Raw genomic sequence first — 20,902 nt, 5'->3', positions numbered from 1 at the left:
TGTGTTGAAAGTTCATCTGAAAAAATTTTAGGGCATGTTTTGAAAAATTATAATTTCTAGAATATCGCTGAACGCTCTATAGCTCGAAACTGTCTCTGATCTACAAAGTTGGAAATTTCAGCTTCTTAACTTGATTGGGTAAAAATTGAAAGAAATTTTAATTCCCAGAAATTGCAATTTGCAGGAGGCTGCAAAATTGCTCAAACCGATCGAAACTGTATCCGATTTCAAAGAGTCAAAAGTATGTATGATACAAATCTAATTTCAACTTCCAAACTCGAGCCGGTGAAATTTTGATTTTTGAAGATTTTTCACCATCTTCCAAAAATGAACTTCAGTTCATGATCGAAGTTTCGGCTAATGGAATATGGTAACTATTTTTTCACGCTTTTCGATGGGATTTTCTGTCTTTTGAACAGAAATTTTGACTGCCGTTTGGGTAATTGCGTACCTGAACCTGCCTTGTGAGCAATCGAGAACGTGAATTTCATTCATATCTACTTAGGTGGACGGACGTAAGCGGTAGTTGGGTGCCTAAATGTAAACACGTAATGCACCTACTACGTACATTAGGTACTTACGAGCACATATCGTATTGGTTGTACGTAAGTGTAAAGTGTATGTGCTACGTATCGTATCGTATATTGTACAGTAATCAACGCTACTGTCTGGTTCTACCACGTTGAATCTCTCCTCTACCAAGTTTCACACAAATTTTCTCCAAGTTTTAAGAAGTTTCTCTAGTGCGTTATGTGACGCTGGTCTGGTTAGTAGTGGTTCGTGCCGGTGATTGTAAAGTTTCAATTTCAACGTGCTTTTGCGTTCGTTTTGTTTTTCTTTCTCCAAATATATAATCAAATTTTACTTAAATATTATCGCGCGCGGCGTCTCGCATTATTTATTTTTTTCCCCAATCGAAACACCTACATACAGTAGGTATTTATGAAAGTACGTTAATTTTTTTTTTTTTTTTTTTTTTAATACTTAATCCAAATATTTGTTTGTTTTTGTTTTGCGAGTGGAACACAGTCTTGTGATTGCAGATACAACACCTGTATTTTGTTAAATCATTGAATTTTTTCTTACTTTAGTTTAGGTACCCGTCGGAATGTTCTTTTAAGTATAACTTGATTTTAATTTCGTATTGGCTTATTCGTTTATTTTTGGATTTTTTCAAATCAATGATCAAATACTTAGATAAACGCTAAGCGCTAAGTTTCTGCAGTTTTTACGTAATTTTCAGAAATGAATTAGGTATAGATACCAAATTATTACAGGTTGAAAGATGACTTATTATTTACTTGATAGGTTCCCCAGTTACGGCTTATGTTTATATAATTGATTGAAAAATTGTCCGCATTCGTAATCGTATTAAAAAAATTAATATAGGATGACTTTTTTTTTTTTTTTTTTTTTTTCAATTTCGCAAGGTAAACAGACATTAGGCCAACGACTGATCTGAATTGTACCTACATACATTACTTATGGAGAGCTTTCGACTGCAACCGCCATGTCGTGTTTATTCGAGGCAAATTCGTTCTTCTTCAGTTTTAAAATCAAAACCGGTAAGTTTTTCGTAAATCATGCACTAAGTAATAAATTACTTTCTTATCAATCATTTACGTATATTTTACGGCTTTAGTGTAAGGTGATTGCCTGCGAAGAATCCAAAATATTTAATTTTTGAAGAAAACAAAACGAATAATTTTCTACTTAAGAAAACAGTCTAGAAAATTGTATCAAAATAATGTTATTGTATGAAATTTTCATAAAATGAACAACATTCTTTGAAACCAACAGGTTGAAATATCAAAAAGTAGAAAAGAGAAATTACGATTACAATGATAAATAAAATAATTTCAGCAAAAAATCATAATTTACTCGAATGCGGTAATTTCTTCGTTTTCTAATTATCTCAATTAAGCAATATTACTAATAATTTATCAAATTTGCAAAATTTGTTTAGACTCTCGAGTTCAATGACATTTTAGCGGCATGATTTATTTATGGCTCTTACTTATATGTACATTATACATCACTACGGTACTTTCCTTTTTTCAATAATCCTCGAATTGTAGAGTGCAATTTTTTAAAAATCTTTTTTTTTATTTACCTACTTACTTTTTTTCTTTTTACAGCTTTTTCTAATTTTATTTACGACCTCTCTTTTTTGTAGTTTATGATCAAATACTTTTACTTCAATCGGGGTATAATAATTTTATAATCATTTTCAGACCAGATTTTCGTTCTGTCGATACTGCACCGTTCAATTTTCTCATTTTCGTTCGAACGGAGTAGAAAAGGTGAGTTGAAAAGTACGCTACGCGTGCTCGCTCGTACATAAATAGCTTGTTGAATTGCAACGGTAAATTAAAATTATCAGCTCGTCACTCAACGTACTTAGGTATCCCTTTCTTTGAAAGGTTTTAGAGTTAAAGGAACGGGGTGAGCGTGCAGGTATAGGTATGTATAAACGGAAATAAAAATCAGCGATCGAGGGAAATTACATAAATTTTATAGGTACCTATTTTTCGATTTCAATTTTTTTATTAAAAAGGTCATTTTCAAAGAAAACTGAGCGTTCTACGAAGAATTTACTCGCAACTGAATTTGTAGAACATGAAATTTTCGAGCTGCTGAATATGGTCAGTTTTATTGTACATATAGGAAAGCGTAGTTTCGAAAATATTTGAGAAAAACTGACGACGAGGTACAAAGAATCAATTCAATATATCGAAGTGTCATCGAGTTTAAGTTTCTGGAATACAATGTTGTGGTTTTGAAGCATTTACTTACTGACGTTCTTGCTGACCTTTTCTAGTGATTCCGGATATATTTTGGATTAGTTGGTTTTGAAACATATTTTTGATAAATGTTGCAACAGTGTTTTCAAAAATATGGCTACCTCAATTTGAGAACACGTCGTAGGTTTTTTATTTTCAAACTTCAAATACGAGTAATGAACATTCATATGTAGAAGGGGTTCAAACGTTTTCAAATTTATAGTTTCCCTCTCGAAAGAACCATTTTAATTAAATTTCATATCTCGTATAAATCGCTACCTATACGAGTTTTCAATTGAGCACTACAGCCTTATCTTTTTAATTTGAAGAAAAGTAAACGAGCATCTGTAATTTTAGTCAATCAGTAAGTCTAGGTACTTATACTTACTTCAAAATTTATTGCAAAATAAAATTTAACTCGATTTAGTACCTAAATATGATTGTTATGCTATGTACCTAATGACAATGACGCGTAGATAAGTAATAATTGTTTTTTTGAAAACACTAGATTGCTTTATGATTTTATTCGTTTATTTTTTAGAAACAGTTTTTACATGAGGAACGAGGAATGCTAATTAACCTTACTTTAGTCTATGGCACAATCACACTTTTTTCTGTTTTAAATTAAAAAGGAATCATCTAGGTACATAAGTATTAATAAAATGATAATGAAGATCTCGATCTGATGAGGGATGAAATTGCTGCTTTGGTTTAGTGTTTGTTTACGAATTCGAAGGATTAGCTATAAAAAAGTTTCGCTTTCGTAAATGCGTTGCTGAAACGGGTACCTAGTTTATCTTTATGTACTTTACTGCTCTAGAATGGCACTAGGTCATAATTGCTTATTCGGATTTGAATTTTGAATACACGAGTTGCTGTTGCTGATGCTTAGGTGATGCTGACGTTTGTAACTAATTAGGCCTATATGTATATAAAAATTAAAAAATGTACATGCGAATAAGGCGACATCGTCGTTGAATTATTTTATTGGAAATTCGAATTTCAAAATTGGTGCATGACAGAATACGAATTACGAATAGGTACGAGTGAAGTGAAGACTGAAGTGAGTGGAGTGAATGGAGTATGAGTATGGAAAGGGACAGACATTAGACGAGGGACAGGTGATGAGGTGAAGTGACAGATTCAGACGAAGACGAAAAGTACGAAAAGGAAAGACGAAACGAACTGCGATGAAAAATAAAATAACACGAATGTTGTGTTATTTGGTGTTATTAGTCGGTGGCGCGACCTAGTAGCGAGACAGCGAAACGTAGCTGTCTAGATTTCGTGTCGCCAACAGGCTTTCTATGTAGTCGTTGGTTGGTTTATTCAGTGTAGCTGGCTAGCTGTGGCGTTATGCTCCTTACGGAGTAGTGTTCGTTCGGTTCGTGTGTGCCTTTTGCCTTTCTCATCATAATTCATGAAAATTTTGGCTCTGTATTTAGTTTACTCGTTTCATATTTCGCGTTAAGTTAATTTTTAATCATTTTCATTTTTCAACCGATGTCAATTAATCGCAAGTTGTAAAAAAATTCGTCATAATCGACGGTTCGACGGTAGAATGTCGAGTGTTGTGTACTGCTTTTGAAGCCGAAGCCGATTAGCCGAGATCCCAGAATGGAGTAATTTGCAACCTTACGGCTATTGCTACGAGTACCTATTTGCAACCACACACATATCAAATATCAATCCGCAAACGAAACGTAAATGTGATCGAAGCAATATCATCGTAATATTAAATATCAGCAGCAATTTCTAATGTGTTACATATCTGATTTTTGTGTTCGCCGCCTTTTTGGTGTTTCTTTTTTTTGTCCAGTAGTGTTTCTGTTTTTATACGTACCTCTACCTACGTAGTAGTTATACGCTAGTTTTTACACGTGTCGGTGACTCGGTGTATAAGCCGCAATCGGTGCATATCGTTTTACAAATGTGAAAATTTTACCTGCGTTATCGCGTTCGCGTTGAATTGAAATCGCGGGCTTTGTTCGATTCGATTAGTCATTATTACCTACGTGTATTTGTATTAGAATATTAGTTGCGAGCAGCTCAGCAGCTTTTTGTCGAGCTCGCAATCGCAATAGTGCATAGCAGCAATAGCAGCTGCAGCAGCAGCAGCGGCGGCGGCATACTGCACTGCGTAAGCATTATCGTGAAGGTGAATACGAGTATTAATTCGATTCGCGTTGAATTGTTGTTGTTGTTTAAGGTGAACATAGTGAGCGCCAAATGCGAAAACGCTGCTGGTTTCATGTTTATGTTCCGCCGCAAAAGAAACTGCCTGGCTAAAAGATTGTGGAAAGCGCGAATCCGACGTGAACATGAAATCAGGAGTAAAGGAGAAGCGATCGTGGAAGACGAGCTGTACGAAAACGGTCAGAATTGCAGTTCTTGTTGTTCGCTCAGCGACGAAGGATTACTCAGGCACGCCGTTTTGAAAAGATTGAAAGACAATCAACTCGAGATGTTGGTGGAAGCGGTGGAGAGCGGCGGCGCGGGCACTTCGACTTGCGTCCTCGTACCCAAAGACCTGGTGCAGGAGCCGCATCTGTTATGCTGTCAAATTTGGCGTTGGCCCGACCTCAAAAGTACCGCCGAGCTCAGGAGAACGCCGGCTTGTTCTTCGGCCAGCGATCCGATTTACATTTGTTGCAATCCCTATCACTGGAGTCGTCTTTGCGAACCAGGTGAGTGCCACTGCCTTCTGCTCTAGTTCTAGCTCTAGCTCTAGCTCTACTCGTCCTCGTACATTCTTGTAACACCCCTTACCTCAGACCTCTATACATAGTCCACGCCAGAGGCGGAGTATGATGCACAGTGTACAATCATGTTACTACGAGAACTCCAAGTTGCCGCCGGCAGGCGGTATTACAGCCAAACTTTATCATTCTTTTACAAATTCTAATCAACGACGAATACATTAGGTACTGTGACTGCGAGTCTCTTGTCTGCTTCATTTCCTATACATTAGTGTACTGTGTGTCTGTGTATTTTAGCTGCCGAAATCGTACATATATGCATTACACTGTACACTGTACGCTGTAGTCTGTAGGAGATACATAGGTACTATACGGCATAGTAGGTACGTTAGTTTTTTTTTCGTGTTTGTTTTGTTTAGTTACGAATGTATGTAGATGCACGCGTGTGAACTGTGAACGTTAATGCGTGCGTGCGTGCGAGTATTTTGTTTACTGTCAGCGTCTGTCTCTGTCGTCGTTGCTGTGTTTATCGTACGAGTATATCTACAACTACATTCGTTTTGTGCAGCTCACTTGCAAACTAATCAGTGTAGTAATGTTGATGACGTGTGTACTGTGTAGTGTGGTACTGGTATTCAGTGTAGTGTAGTATTCTAAATGTGACTGTAAAACGAGAACGTAAACGAAAAACTACTTTCAGTCTTGAGTCTTGAAGCAAATCAACAGCTAACTAGTAAGATGCACCACCGTATGTGTGATCTCGAATCTTATGCTATGCTGCGCGTATCGTGCATCGTGCATCTTGTTACATTTGTGTTAGCGAAACGATATCAATTCAATTTATACCTCAGCGAAAGTTTCTCCAACGCGTAAATTTCCGTGTTTTAGCTTCTCAATGGTCTAAATTTTTGAAAAATGATAATTCTACCTTCAGCTGCAACTTTTTTCATTTTTGTCGAATTTGCGTGCCCAGTGTTCGTAGGTGCGTGGGGTTTTGATGATGTAGATGAAAAACCGTAAATTTCAAGCAAAATGAGGCGAAAATTTGTGAAAATTCTTCTCAAACTTTCATTAGAACATGTCAAAAATGACACGAAAATCACTTTTAAAAGTATTATAATTATTTCAAACAACCAGAAACTGACGACACTTGATCAAAATTTATTCAAAAGTGAATGCACCTAACGTCGTTAAAACATAATGAAATGGTATAATTATAAACATTTAATTGAACATTAGTATCAGTCAAAAACCATCAAAAACTGACGAAACTCTTTCAAAATTGGCAGAATTCACAAAAAATATTTGCGTAGAATGCCGTCGAAATGTGTGATAATAGCGTAAAAATAATTTCGAACCCTTTTAAAATGATGTTTGGCGAGTGAAAATTGCATAAAATGACGAAAATATGCGAGAAGCGCTATAATTATTCAATGTTCAGAGATGATGTACTCTGATGACACGAAAAAAAGCTTGAAAAAATGGATACGGCGGGGTGTGTGAATTGTCTGGAAATGTTTTTTTAATACCTGAAAAATCTACCGCAATCAATTTGTTGTGTTTTCAACCAATGAAATACATATCAGTTAAATCACTTTTTTTGAACAGCGATTTGAATTATATTTTTGGTAATTTTACCAAACCCTCCTTTCGCAGCAGTCCTACTAGATAGTTGATTCGTTGTTTCTCAAGTTTAGTTGTCTCTCGACTTACACCCTTTTCCAGAATTTCCACTGTGTTTTTCATCGTGTGTAATCGTAACTTATTGTTTTTACAGCGAGTAATAGCGAAGCAATTCATACCGCGAAAACGTGTTCATTCGTACGATACAATTTTCGTAGAAAACTGTCGAGTCGAGCCTTCCTAACGATTTCCTGTACAGTGTACAACTGTACATGTCTTCATTTATCTTCATCGATCGAGAAAGAGTTTTCGGAAATGTTTTCTCTCGTGGGTGGCAAACGTGAAATATAGTCATATTAGCAAAAGTTGTTTTCATCTTGAAATACTAACGAATGTTCGTATTTTTTGTAGTATTATTGAGCGAGCCTGTAGATCACTGCCTTCTCTTTCCCTCTCCTTCGTAGCGTCATTATATGTATTACGTATCAAAAATACCAGTTTAGGAGGGGGGGGATACCACTTAACATGTGATTTCACCGAACTTCTCCCCGTTGTGGATCTTTCGTACCCAAAAACTCGATAAATGTGTTGAGATTCACTGAAACTTACCAAACGATAATGAAATTTCAGTGTATTTTCACAAAATGTTGCAAAAATTGTGTACTTGAATCATTGCGAAATTATTTTTAAAATAATTGTAACTGTAAGGCGTCAAAATGACTAAAAATCAGCAAAAGAATCTGTGTAAATTGGCATGAAAAGCGGTAACAACATGATGAAAACATTATTGAAATATGTACTAAGAAAAAGCATTAAAATCATTAACGTAAAAGTTTCAGAAATTTGTAAAATTTGTCGAAAATTGCGTTAGAAATTGTAAAATCACGTTGAAACGATGTGACGAACTTTTAAAAAAACGTAAAAATTTGTGAAATTTCACGTGCTGATTTGCATTTTTCGGGTTTGGGAAATTTTTTGAAAATTCTTGGGCCCATTTTCCTCAAAGAACCTCAAAATTTAATCAAATTTGACTTTCGATTTTCCGCTGTTCGATCAATAAATCGATGCGATTACGAAACAAACGCAGACCCTCCGAGAAAATGAATAAAAGTGACGAATTTTGAAAAGGTAATTGCCTTACAGTTTCCTCGAAATATCCTCGATTTCGCCAAGTACGACTACTCCGATCAGCCAAGTTGCGAGTAAATAAATCACGAATCTGTTCGACTTACTTTTGCTTAAAAATATTCGCCAGACTTGTGAGTTGAGCTGCGGAGCTACCCCAAGGACTGTCTTGGCCGAATATTTTGGACGTACGTACTCGTATTTCGGTGAAAACGATGCGTTTGCACTTTGCGGTTTGATGTTTCGAGCGCTGAGCATTGAGCAGTGAGCAGTGAGCAGTTGAAATTGAATGTGAAATCGCGAGATGCGAGACAATGATGGCCTGATGACCGTTGGATTGCATGACCGAGTTGTGTGTCGGTGTCGGTGTCGGTATCGGTTGTTTAGTGTGAATGGTGCAACTGATCCAATCGAGAAACCTGTTTCCTTTTTTAGTGATGTAATTATGTAGCAAAACTAAAATCGTGTTCGAATCCAGTCATTAAAGAAGCTCTTCGAACAGCGCCATCGAGATCTCACGTCTTGTTTCCAAGTCCGTAGCCATAGCTAGCGTGCCTCTGCGCCTCTGCCTCTACTTGTAATTTTTCACGTTATCTTTCTGAGCACTGCGATGCCGCCGTGCCAGCCCCGGCCGCCGCCGCGCCGCCATATCTTTCTGGTCGTGGTCGTGATCGTGATCGTTGCCTGTGGCTTGGCGGCAGTAAGCGGTTCAGCGCAGCTTATGCTCCTAGTCTTTTCATCTTTCGTACTTACACTACATTTATGCGTATGAAATGAGTTTACTCGCATACTCTCAATCGATTCTTGTCGTGGCAGTGCGTAATTACTCGTAGGTATACGTACCAATGTACAGGAATGTAGGAATACGTACGACGTACGTATAATATTGGTAAAACGTAAAACGTCTGTTGTGCTGAATCTCGTAGCAGCCAATCTATGTACGTTGACTTATGGACGACGGTGTGCAATGTGCATCTGCATTTGTACCTATGCGAGTGCATGATTAGTGCGCGGTTATAGTGGAGCGTAGCGTAGCAGCGCGTAGCTGCGCGAAAATTTGTCAGTGGGTGGGAGCAGCGAGGAGGGATTCCCTCCTCGCTGCTCCCACCCACTGACAAATCTTCGCGCAGCTACGCGCTGCTACGCTACGCTCCACTATAACCGCGCACTTACACTGCAAGCTGCGTACGCGGTACCAAACGATTACGATACGGCGCGGTGTCTGATCCAAAATTTCCTCCCCAATTTTGGTCTCGTTGACATCTCTCCTGCGTGGCGCCGCGCCGCCGTGGTCAACACTTCCGTAACCGATTGTTTGTTTGCTTTTTTTATTTATCCATTTTTTTTGTCGCTTACTTACTCTTATTGTATCATTTGTCCCAAGTTGAAAGAAGCGTTTTCGAAACTTGACGACGCGAGACGCGACAGTTGATACAAAGTATCATCTGATGTGCACTCATCCACTGGCCACTGCCCAGTCTGACCGCTGACGGCGCTGACGATGCGAGTCGATCAGTTCAGTTGATAAGTTGTACTCGTAGGTATGTGATGTGCAGGCACAGTGCATTGTGTAGGGTATCGAAATCGATTATGGTATTGTTTGGATAGAGGTAGAAAGAGGACTATAGGATAAACCTATGTATGTACTGTAGTGAGTGGATAGTGGATGCGAATGCGATGCGAAAGAATCGAACCACGAAAACGCGTTACGTGGTCATCTCCATCTCTAATGAATACCTGTCTTGGAATTCCTTGCGTCGGTCGGCCGCGGGCCGGTTGCAGTTCACTTCCCTTCGCTATCGCTATACTTCAGACTTCTTCACGATACATATGATGCGGGGTGGTGCGGTGCGGTTCGCGTAGGCATTTTTTTACTCGTATTAGTTCTATTCACATGAGAAACATTCGCATGTAGTTCAGTCCTCCTTGTTCGATATCGATCTAGAGTTTTGAAAATCGCTTCAGCCTAACCGAAGCCAAGACCGATGAACAGCGAGCTGTTGGTTCAGATTTCGGATTTCCATACTCGTATACCGAATAAGTGCAGTTATGTAGGGTGGGTGGCTCTTACTACTTATGCTTTTGAATCCCCTCCTCCTGTTAGCGAGTAAAATTGCCCGAGATTTTGTCCTCCTCCCCCCCCCCGCTCCAACCGTCACCCTAGAAATGAAATCATGTCGGGAATCTCTCCGAGTTATCAAAAATTGAAATTTTAATGTTCCTATTCCTGTATACATACATTATAGGTATCTTCGAATTGCTCAATTAGGTGTATTCGGGCGACCTACAGAACTACGCAGAGCCGCAGAGAATTGTGCAAAACTACAGAAGGAAAATCATTGTGTAGTTCTGTAGGTCGCCCGAATACACCTTTTATTTGCAATTGTGCCGCGCTTAGAAAATTGGTAGGTACCTATGTAATCGGCCAAGTGGCTCGAAGTTCATTTCGATCAATTTTATGACCTTTTTTTTTGGAGAACTGCAGCTGGAAGCTCCAAAACGGCCTAAAACCATCTTCAGTCGACTCGGCATGTCAAAAAAGAGGGCAGAAGCGGCAAACTGAATCTCAGTTTTTTGCAGTAACCTGCTCGAGTCCCGTGATTTATTTTTCTTCAGATTTTCAGTGATAAAATCGAGTTCCGAACTGTCGGAAATTAATTTCAAAAAATTGTCGCGTAATCGGTCGAGTGGCCAGTCACGTTTATACGTGCGAAAGTTGATTTGGACGGTTCTTATAGTTTTTACGATGCTTTTTGAAGGTCCGAAGTTTCCGAAGTATTTATTATTATTATTATTATTATTATTATTATGGCTATGGCTGGAGGCTACGAAACGGCTAAAAATTGCCTCCCTATCGACTCGGCTCGCTAAAATTAAGATATAAAATAAATTTTACCTTTACAACTTCGTCGAGTGATATTTTTTGACATTTTCAACTTTTAAAAATCTGCTCGACACTCCAGAACTGCTCAGAATGGTTCGAAACCGTCTTTAGACCATTTTATTGGTCAAAAATATGCGACATTACGACTGTACTAAATTTCAGTTTCTCGAAATCTATTTGGTAGAATTATGATTTTTTTTTTCAATTTTTAACCCGCAGCTCAAGTATTTTTAAAAACCCACCAAAAACCGAAAAATGCGTTTCGACTCAGCTAGTGAGTTTTGTCTGGTTCAAACATTTTTCTGGCAGCTGAGATACCTGCCTCTTTTTTTTTGCTCAAAAAATGGTCGATTATTTTGCCGACGAATTCTTTTTCTCGCTGTATTTATCGAACAACACTGGCAAATGCATCATCAATCTGGATTTTGGCCGATTAAGTCGAGTCAAAATTTTCGTATGTATTTTCCGTCCTTCTACTTGAAAATTCCTGTTCGGGTTATCGCGGTACTCGAGGAGCGATTATTACATAGTTTAATTGATTGTAGTTTTACAACCTAATAAATAACCTAATAACAATAAGCAAATAAGTAAAAACTCAATTGAGTTTGTAATTCTTTTTTGTTTTCATTTCAGAATCACCTCCACCACCTTACACACGCTTCAATAATGAAAGACTGAAACCAGAAGGTACGATCGTGAAATTAATTGTTATTTAAAAAAAAAAACTATTCGCTGTAACGGATACTATGGATTTATCGGTCTTGTATCTATTAAGTATACTCGTTACGATGAATATTTATATTCGCAGAAACTGATACTTCTTATTAATTCATTTTTAAAATTACCGTACGTCTTTTATTCTATCGTCTTATCTACGACTTTGCAGATCGAGCACCAAGTGAGGCTGAAATCATCGATTACGAGCTCGCTTATCATCATCATCCTGCCCCTCCTCCCCCTCATCATCATCATCTTCACCCTCATCACCATCACTATCATCACCACACATTTTACAGAGCGACTGACAGATTTCGAGCATCTTTGAGTACCAGTGGCGGCGAAAGTGAGTTTTGTATTTACGTATTATCACTATCAGGTAGCTGTTATCGGGTACTAACATACATACTCGTACGTGTGTGTGTACATTTATGTACTTATTGGTGACACATTCGTGCGTAACGGTAGCCGGTAGCCGGTAGCCGGTAGCCCTGTTTTAGTTACGTGTATTATTCGTTGTTCGCACCGTCGCACGTTCGAATTTGAGACTTGAGAGGCAAATTGGCAAAATTTAAAGCAGAATGGCGAACGGCATCGAGAATAAAGTATACAGATTGGATCATCTGCGGAATGAGTCCGAATAGCTAATTAGCTATCATTTGCTCCTTATGCTCTAAATCGATGCGCTGTACGCGGTTGATAGGTCTACTGTTGTTATTGAAGATGAGTGCGACCAATGCGACTAATGCGACCATGCTCGTCGTTTACGTGGAGCCGGAATAGAATAGGGCAACAAAAATGCAATGTATGTATTTAGTTATACCAGCTACACCGGTTTTTACCTGACATCTGTGTGGTCTACGACTGCGAATGCGAATGCGACTGCAAGACCGTCATCAGAACGCGTCTTTACCTATGTAGTATCCTCGGATATATTGCGATCGCCGATCGGCGAATAGCGATTCTCTGCACGTTTTTGCCGTCGATAGCGACGACGTCGTAAGTCGTAACATTCGTAAAACCATCATTAGAGACGAGAATGGTTTCATTGATTTCTGGTTTCTGGTTTCTCCTCCGTCCTCCATCTCTTCGTACTCATTTTCTCTCATAATCAGTCTATTTGTTGTGCGATTCTGCGGTGTTCCGTCTGTTTTGGCTGTTTTGGTATGCTTGTCGACTCGGATACTAGGTTTTTTTGTTTTTCGTTTTTCGCCCGACGCCCGGTATATCTTCGAAATGCTGCTGATGGTCGCATCCATTGATCTATCTACTTGTCGCGTCGTCGTGCCCGAGGATCTGGGCATATTTCCCTGCGACGCGAAGGGCAAATTTTCATCATTCATCTTTTACAGTGCGTCGGGCGACGCGAATTCATTGTTCGATGCGTTAATGGCGTACAATGTGTAATTCGAATACCTATATAAAATCGATGAATGAATGTTGCATTCGAAAAAAAAAAACAAACAAAAAATGGAGAACTGTTTAGCTCGGGGCAATTTCGCTTTTATCTCGGTTCACGACTACCTCGCTCATCTCTTTCATAATAAAAATTAATCAACGTCGGCGGCGCGTCGCGTCGCCTCCTCACGTTCTGAAAAAATGTTTTTCTCTATTCGGAACTTGGGTCAACACTAACGCAGAACCCCCTGAAATCCGAATTTCATTCATTTTTCACCATTTTGGAGCCTCCAGCGTCGCGTCGATTTTCAGGTTTTCCTTTTTACATTTTTTCTAATGGTACGGAAATAGGGCGATTTCCGCAGGCAAACTCTCCAGATTTTTTCCCAATCTATCGGGTGAAAAACACCAATAGCCAATAGGTAATAATCGAAAATGACTGCTCGTGGTGTCTGCCCGGAAAGTGGAAATCATCCCAACCGCGAAAACACTCGTTAAACAGGTCGAGAATAAACCACAACTAAGATTTCAGCTCCGTAAATTAGAAGGACGAGGAATGGCGGAATTTGGTTCGTTCGGGTGGAGTCATAAATTCATAATACACTTACATAGGTATTTGTAGTAATTTCGAAGCTTCTTTTCATAATTTTTACTAAAACGGCGCCATAGTAATAAAATCTCCGTTTTTGATCGAATTTTTGAAATTCACTAAAAGTTGAAATTTTTTTTTTTTACCGGGTCCAAATCGAAGGCGTTACGTTACGTTGTTACCTAGGTATTTTATGTATTTGTATCGCTTTTGATTTTGAACATGATGTACGATCTAGGGTATAATGTAAGAATCAAATAATGGATTACATGCGCTATTGCGCGTATCACAAAGCATTATTTTTTGTCGGTACTCATCTACGTTGTGCTGTACTCGTAGCTTAGGTAGACAGTAGACACCGGACACCGGACAGTGGACAGTGAATAGATAGACGTACGAAAGTTGTATTACTCGACTACTAAAGTACCATAAGTACTCGTAAATGTAAAATGTAAAATGTAAAATGTAATGTAATCCGTACGACTGCGGTCGATTACCGGATGTTCGATGCTTCGACTTGAATTCGAATGTGGGCTGTGGGCTGTGGGCACTGGGCAGTTGACTGCGTAAGCGAAGGATCGCCTCCTCCCCGCTCCCGCCTGCGTCATCGTGTTGAAAACGAAATGGATAGCGGTACGCGCGCTTGATACGTTACGTATACGTACGAGTACGAGTACGAGTATATTACGTATCTTTGCAGTACATATTTTTATGCATATACTCGTAGCGTACGTTACGAAGTACATATTATGCACTTACTACACAAGTACAAATACCTACTACTTATTTCGTACTCTCGAGTGGGTGCTAGGTGTAGGTACTATTAGGTACGTCTACTTCAATATTATGTTTGCTGTTTGAAGATTTTGGAACAAACAGAAGGAGGAGGAGGAGGACGAGATATCTGGAAATCAGTTTTTCCTCGATTTTTAAACATTTTGTTGTCGAGTTGATTTTTATTTAGCTCTTTAAATAGACGAAAAGTCATTTATTTTGCCTGCCCCAAAATGAATTTTTTATTTACGAACTACTTAGGTAAAACGAATACAGTTCGGGTGAAAAAGATTTTACACTCCCCCGCCTTCATCATCCTCTATTGCGAGCATTGTCGATGTAAGATCTCCGAACATACGGGGTTGGAAAATTTATAAAGTCGGAGAAAATCATTTCCTCGAAAAATTGTATACTTATCCTGATCGAGAATTCTGCCGAAGAATTCGAAAGCTTTCGATTAAAGTTGTAGATTTGTTTCCGTCTTTCGCCCCGACTTGTTACTGTTTATCGGGATTCGTGAGTGTGATAATGCAGTGTCATCTCGTAAAATTTGTTTTCGCCGCGTGTATCGACTGTATCGTGTATCCGCATGAGCACTGAGCAGGTATAAGGCATGTACTATGCAAAACGAATAGCTTACATCGAATTTTTGCCAGCAGTATCGACATGAGAAATGTCGCGACTGATGACTCGTACATTTGCTTCAGTATTGTCTCGGACTCGTTTTGCTGAATTAGCAGTATTAGTCGAGCTATTCCATCCGTCATCGCTTCATCCATCTGAATAAGTAGGTAGGTACGAAAGAATCGACGAATGTCGAATTCGAATACGCTCGATTTTGTTCAATTCAATCAATCATACGAGTAAGTAGGTGCGTGGGGCCCTTGCGCGTTATCCCAAATTTCACGCTTCTATCGAGTGATTCGAGTGAAATGCAGTTTATAGGAGACTCGAGAGTAGCAGCTTCGACTTATCTACTGAAAAAGACTTGTAACAAGCGTAGACAGGTGTTTAACGTATACCCGTACATATAATACATATGTAGTACCTACGTTGAGAGGAAGTTTAGTTTTTAGTAGCGTTGTTCGGTTGTTCGGTTTCAGTGCAACCGTTGGCGTGGTATGGTATGGGGGCAAGAAGTACAAATACATACTGGAATATTAATAATCGCGAGAGAATATAACTTTATAAGCTTACTGGCGCGGCGGATGAAAAGAAGACTCGCGGAATCTAAAAGAAAAGGTGACATAATGTTGTTTGGCGATTCGCGTTTAGGAATGTAAGCCACGTTAATTGTCGGATCGCGTGTTACGTTGGCTGTCCATCGCCATCTGCTGCAACCCTCTGCCCTGCCCCCCACCGCGTCCATGGATTGGCGGTGGCGCTAGGCAAGCGCCGGGTGCGGCAGCAGCTGGCGCATGGCGATGGCGCGGGCGCCCTCTCCCGCCGTTGCCGTTGCCGTTGCCGTTGCCGTTGCCGTTGTCACTACTGGCTGTGGGTATTTTGACTTTCAAGTTAGCTGTGTAGTGTGTGTAGTGTGTCTGTGTACCGCCACTACCGCCACTACCGCCAGAGCCACAGCCAGCACCAGCACCAGAACCAGGCAACTGGTCGATCGGACTCGTACACCGCACCGGTACGATTACGAATAGAGAATTAGGAATACACCGTACACGATGATGATGATTAATTTCAATATTTCGCCCGCTTAATGAACAGGTATAAATGGCTGTGACGCGGGCGACGCGACTCGACGTGACGTGACGGCGTCGTTAGTAGTAGTAGTCGGCGTCGTCGTCGTCGTCGACTCGTACAGTACGGAAAAAAGGCGTGAAACGTGGCGGCGACGCTGACGCCAAGACTGCGGATGTCGGTGCGCCTTCGTTGCCTCCGCTGCCTCCACCACGCGGTTAGCGCGCTTTTGGCGCTGTGGCGCCACATAATAAGTACACACACACACACTCGGTAATACTACGTAAAACGTATTACACGAACGACGAACGTCAAATGGGCAAACGGCATTCGCGAATGAGAATATTGGGAACGCTACGTCGATCGGTGGCCCGGTGGCCCGGTGGCCGTACGGCCGTAGACCGGTGCTAGTGCTAAAAGTGATACGAATTGCGATGTACCGAATTACCGAATGGCGGAAAAATACATACGAATGATGAGTATCCACTATCCAGACTCTGACTCCGATTCCGATTCCGACTCTGAGAGCGAGACGTATGAAGAACGTTGTGTGCGGTCGCGGTGAGGCGGCGACGACGACGTCATTTCTTGGCCCCTTTGCCCGTCTCTCGATCGTATCCACCGCCACGCCGTGCTGCTCTCCGCTCTCTCGCGCTCTCGCAGTCGCTGCTATGCTATATCATCAGCGTGTGTTGTTTGTTGTAACTGGCAACTGGCGGCGGCGGCGAGGCTCTGGCTCTTACTCACCGTTGCGTTGCCGGTTGCTCGGGTTGCTCACTACCGAAGGTACCCAATACCAATACCCATACCCATTATTTGTGTTGGTTGTGCTGTGTTGTGTTCGTGGCATGCCATGATTGCCATACCATACCATAGCATAGGGATGGAGATGGTGCGGTGGCGGTGGTTGTACTCGTCTCGTACGAGTATTATTGTGTGTCTGGGTACTGCCGTACTGGTACTGGTTCGTGTGTATTTTTGTATGGCCAATGGCTGTAATGCCGTATTAGTAGGGCGCCATCGACGAAAACAAAATTTCTCATTGTTTTTCTCCGTTTCTCTTACCCTTTCGACGTCCACAGTTCTCCTTTCTTTTTTCTTTTTTTCTTTTCTTCGCTTTACTCGTACCTTTGCCGTGTAACAGTGAGAGGTAGGTAGTTTTTTTTTTCAATCTTCATTAATGAATGACTGTTGTGTGAACGATACCTTCGAGTTTCAACGGGCTGGTCGCAAATTTTCAATATCGCAATTCGCAATAAATGCCGATATTGTCGAATGTCGATGCTCGAGGCACAGCGCGGTGCGGCGTCAGATTGACACCCACGATGCGATGCGATGCGACATTGAATACGTTCGTAAACTGGACTCTGGACTAGACTAGACCAGACTAGACGGGGTCAATTCTTCGGAAATTGGCCGATGCGAATGCGAATGCGAATGCGAATGCGATGAATGAATCGAGTTTTTTTCCTCCTACTCGACGTAAATTCGTCCTTTTCGTTCTTTTTCTATTTTCTCAATCTCATTCCCCGCAGTGTTATTGGAAAAAACCATGGTAGGAGGCGGGAATGTGGCGTCTGCCGAATATTCTTTTAATCCTTCAGCTGCGACGTTTTAAATTACATATTCAGCGGGTAAATTTCAGAAATTTTGATTTTTATTACGAAAAGTTGTACTGAAATAAGATTGTAGAAATTTGATACTTATAGGTATAAAATTCTATTACTGTAAATCGAGAGTTTCATTCCCTTTCTTTTGGCCACTACTTGGACAATCTATCGAGGAAGCATTTTCATTTTTCACATCGCCACAAAGCCAGATTTCTCGGTAGTTTTCCATTTCGAGAAATTTCATTTTGTAAAGTATCGACGAGCGATAATACTCGAGCGTTGACGAATTTGAAAAAAATGTACGTTTCGGATGAATTGGAAATTCGCGCGGAGGCCAAAAGCGCGAGAATTTTGAAAATTTGTTAAATCTCATTCCGACGTAAACGATGAAAAATTATCGCGTAGTAATCAAATCCTGAAAATGAATTTTCAAAGCAAAAAAACGCGTAAAAACGCATCACCCGCAGTCAAAATTTCAGGCGATGACCGAGTACATTTTCGATGTTTAGTATTATACGAGTAGATGTCATAATTATAGATCTTTTTGAATTTTCAAAAGTTTGTTGGAGGCTTTAAAATGGCTTTAAACTGGGTATATCTAGTCAACTCGGAATGTCACAAATGGAGCGTAAACTGTATTATGTACATATTTCAAATTTTTCGTCGTGAATTTTACAAATTTTCAATCGCGAAATCGCCGGAGATGTCCTAAATTTAAGTTGCACATTTCTTATGATACCTTGAAAATCGAAAAATTCACTCCGAGTCGTGAAATTTTAGCTGGCGATGGCGATGGCGATGGCGATGGCGATGTGTTGTTTTTGCACGTTTTTCCAGATTAGATTTCTTCGGTTTTATAAATTTTCAGTTACGACATTTCCGTCGTGAATGACGTGACGTGATGTGACGTGTCGGGAGGAGGGTGAAAAATGATCGTTGACGATGATGGTGCTTTCTGGTAAAAATACTTGTACCGAAGTAATCTTAGTAAAAGGTTCTATCGGAAGGATAGAAAAGGCTGAGTAGTGACTAGTGAGCTAGTGACCTTTTGAGGGTGGAAGGTAAAAGGTCGTAATCTTCTTGTTTCTGTTTTTTGACGCGTGTTTTGTGAAATTCGCAATACGCGGGGCTTCTAAAAAGTTACGGAAGTTGGCAGTTCGCACACTATGCGCTCACTGCTCACTCAGCATCCAATCCACTCGGCCATTCTCGTCTCTCTCGCGTGTCCGGCGTGTCACGCAGAGCGTATGTACTCGTACGTCTATGTTGAATGTTGAAAGCTGAAAGGTAGGTATTGGAACTGGAAGCGCCAGCGCCAGCGCCAGCGCCAGCGCCACCACCGATGCTTATTGCTCCTTGCTCGTCAACTGCTTCAGCTTATGGTTTCGTTTCCTTCTCCGTGCGTGTTGCGAGTTGTAGGTATTTGTGTTTTGCGTAGCGTTGTCCTATTTCGTTTACTTATTGCTCTCGCTATACTCTCGGTAGATCGTTTTAGGGTGGCATGGCGAGGCCGGCGGGGGGGGGGGGGAGGGGCTAAATAGGAGATCACGATCGAAGCGGCAATTGGCGCTCAAGTATGCTGCGCTGAGCGCTATGCCTCGCGTGTTGAGTGGTGCATTATGGTGCATGTGACGCCACGTGCACAAAATTGCATACGGATGCCCATGCCCGCGCCCCGCTCCGCTCCGCTCACCAAGCCACGCGGTACGCAATCGGCAATAGGACAATACAGCAATACGCGTCCGTGTATGGTGTATGTGTATGTATGTGTGTGTACGGTACGGATACGGGTACGTCTGTTATGTGTGGAAAAATGTAATGATAATGAACTAATGACTAAATGCGAATGCAATGCATAGTAGTGACTTACTCTTAGTGAATGTACGAGTATTATTACGCTTACACTGGGCTGACCTGATAAGACTCGCGAAAACGCCGAGATAATACAGTTGGCGCGTTTATTGACGTCACAGACGTCGGGCGCCAGATTAGTTTCAATGACATTAGTAATAAGGAAAAGGTTAATTATTGCTCGCGCTCACGCTCACGCTTACCGTTGAGGGGAAGGCGATTTCGCCTTGGCGGCCGAGTGCCCTGCCACGCCATCACGTCGCGTCGCGTCGCGTCGTCGCGTCCTACCCGAGAACGTCGTCTACTTTTTAGTTTTAGTTTTCCGTTTTCCGTTTTCGTTCTATTCTAATTTTCTTTCTATTCTACGCGTACACGGCACCAGTCGAGTACACTGTAGCGTAGCCTATGTACATCAACATTACATAGAGGTACACACTTCTTATTAGTATATGTACTTAGTACTTACGAGTTATGAGTGGCACTGGCACTGGCAGTCATTAAGTTCGTATTTGTAGGTACCTTGACGTTCGCGAGTTTATTGTACCGAGCATATGAGCATATGCCATCATTTCGCGACAAACCATCCGTCCCCGTCCCCGTCCCCGTCCCGACCGACCTCCTCTTTGATAACGATAAATTTTCATTCTCGTCGACTTCCTTTCCGTTCCCCTTCGCCCTTCGCTTCCTGCCTTCTTTTTCATACTAATTTTCTTTCGAGATATTGTTCGCGGCGTACCAGCATCCGATCCGAATTTCCGAATACACTCGGCAGGTTTTCACGAATGGTCGCTGCGGTACGGTACGGTATGGTATGGTACAGGGCGGGCTTCATTTTTGCTGCGTTTTTGTCAATTTAGGCGATCAAAAGTTGCGATTTTCATCTAGCCTTCGTACTCGTATATGTAGTTGAAGTAGTTATACAGTATGTACAGTGTGGCATGTCAGCGTAGCGCCATCGCCAACGCCACAACCGTTGCAGTCGTGTAATTTACGCAATTATTTACGGTTATACGACGTATACGTATTTACTACCATGTACGCGCAGTACTTACAGCATTTCTTCTTCGAACAACGTTCAATCCAAGTTGCTTCGGCAGTTGGCACACACTGAACGCATCACGTATTTCTGCTGTTCAGTATTCACTATTCAGTCATCA

The 20,902-nt window shown here is 40.9% G+C and overlaps 1 protein-coding gene across 1 annotated transcript in view; it reads left to right on the top strand.

Annotated features, from left to right (window-relative positions):
* The first annotated feature begins 654 nt into the window (after positions 1-654).
* Dad (Daughters against dpp) overlaps positions 655-20,902 on the top strand; it is a 37,720-nt gene continuing 17,472 nt past the window's right edge. Inside the window, exons 1-6 of the mRNA XM_065361481.1 lie at positions 655-948; positions 1,431-1,565; positions 2,235-2,303; positions 4,993-5,470; positions 11,748-11,801; positions 12,001-12,177. Of these exons, the coding sequence (XP_065217553.1) occupies positions 1,485-1,565; positions 2,235-2,303; positions 4,993-5,470; positions 11,748-11,801; positions 12,001-12,177 (859 nt within the window). The 5' untranslated portion in view covers positions 655-948; positions 1,431-1,484. The remainder of the gene's footprint in view (positions 949-1,430; positions 1,566-2,234; positions 2,304-4,992; positions 5,471-11,747; positions 11,802-12,000; positions 12,178-20,902) is intronic.

The sequence above is a fragment of the Planococcus citri genome, chromosome 1 (genome assembly GCF_950023065.1).
Source record: "Planococcus citri chromosome 1, ihPlaCitr1.1, whole genome shotgun sequence".
Classification (NCBI taxonomy): Eukaryota; Metazoa; Arthropoda; class Insecta; order Hemiptera; family Pseudococcidae; genus Planococcus; species Planococcus citri.
The sequence above is the reverse complement of the archived record's forward strand: the minus strand, read 5'-3'. Positions and strand labels throughout refer to the sequence as shown.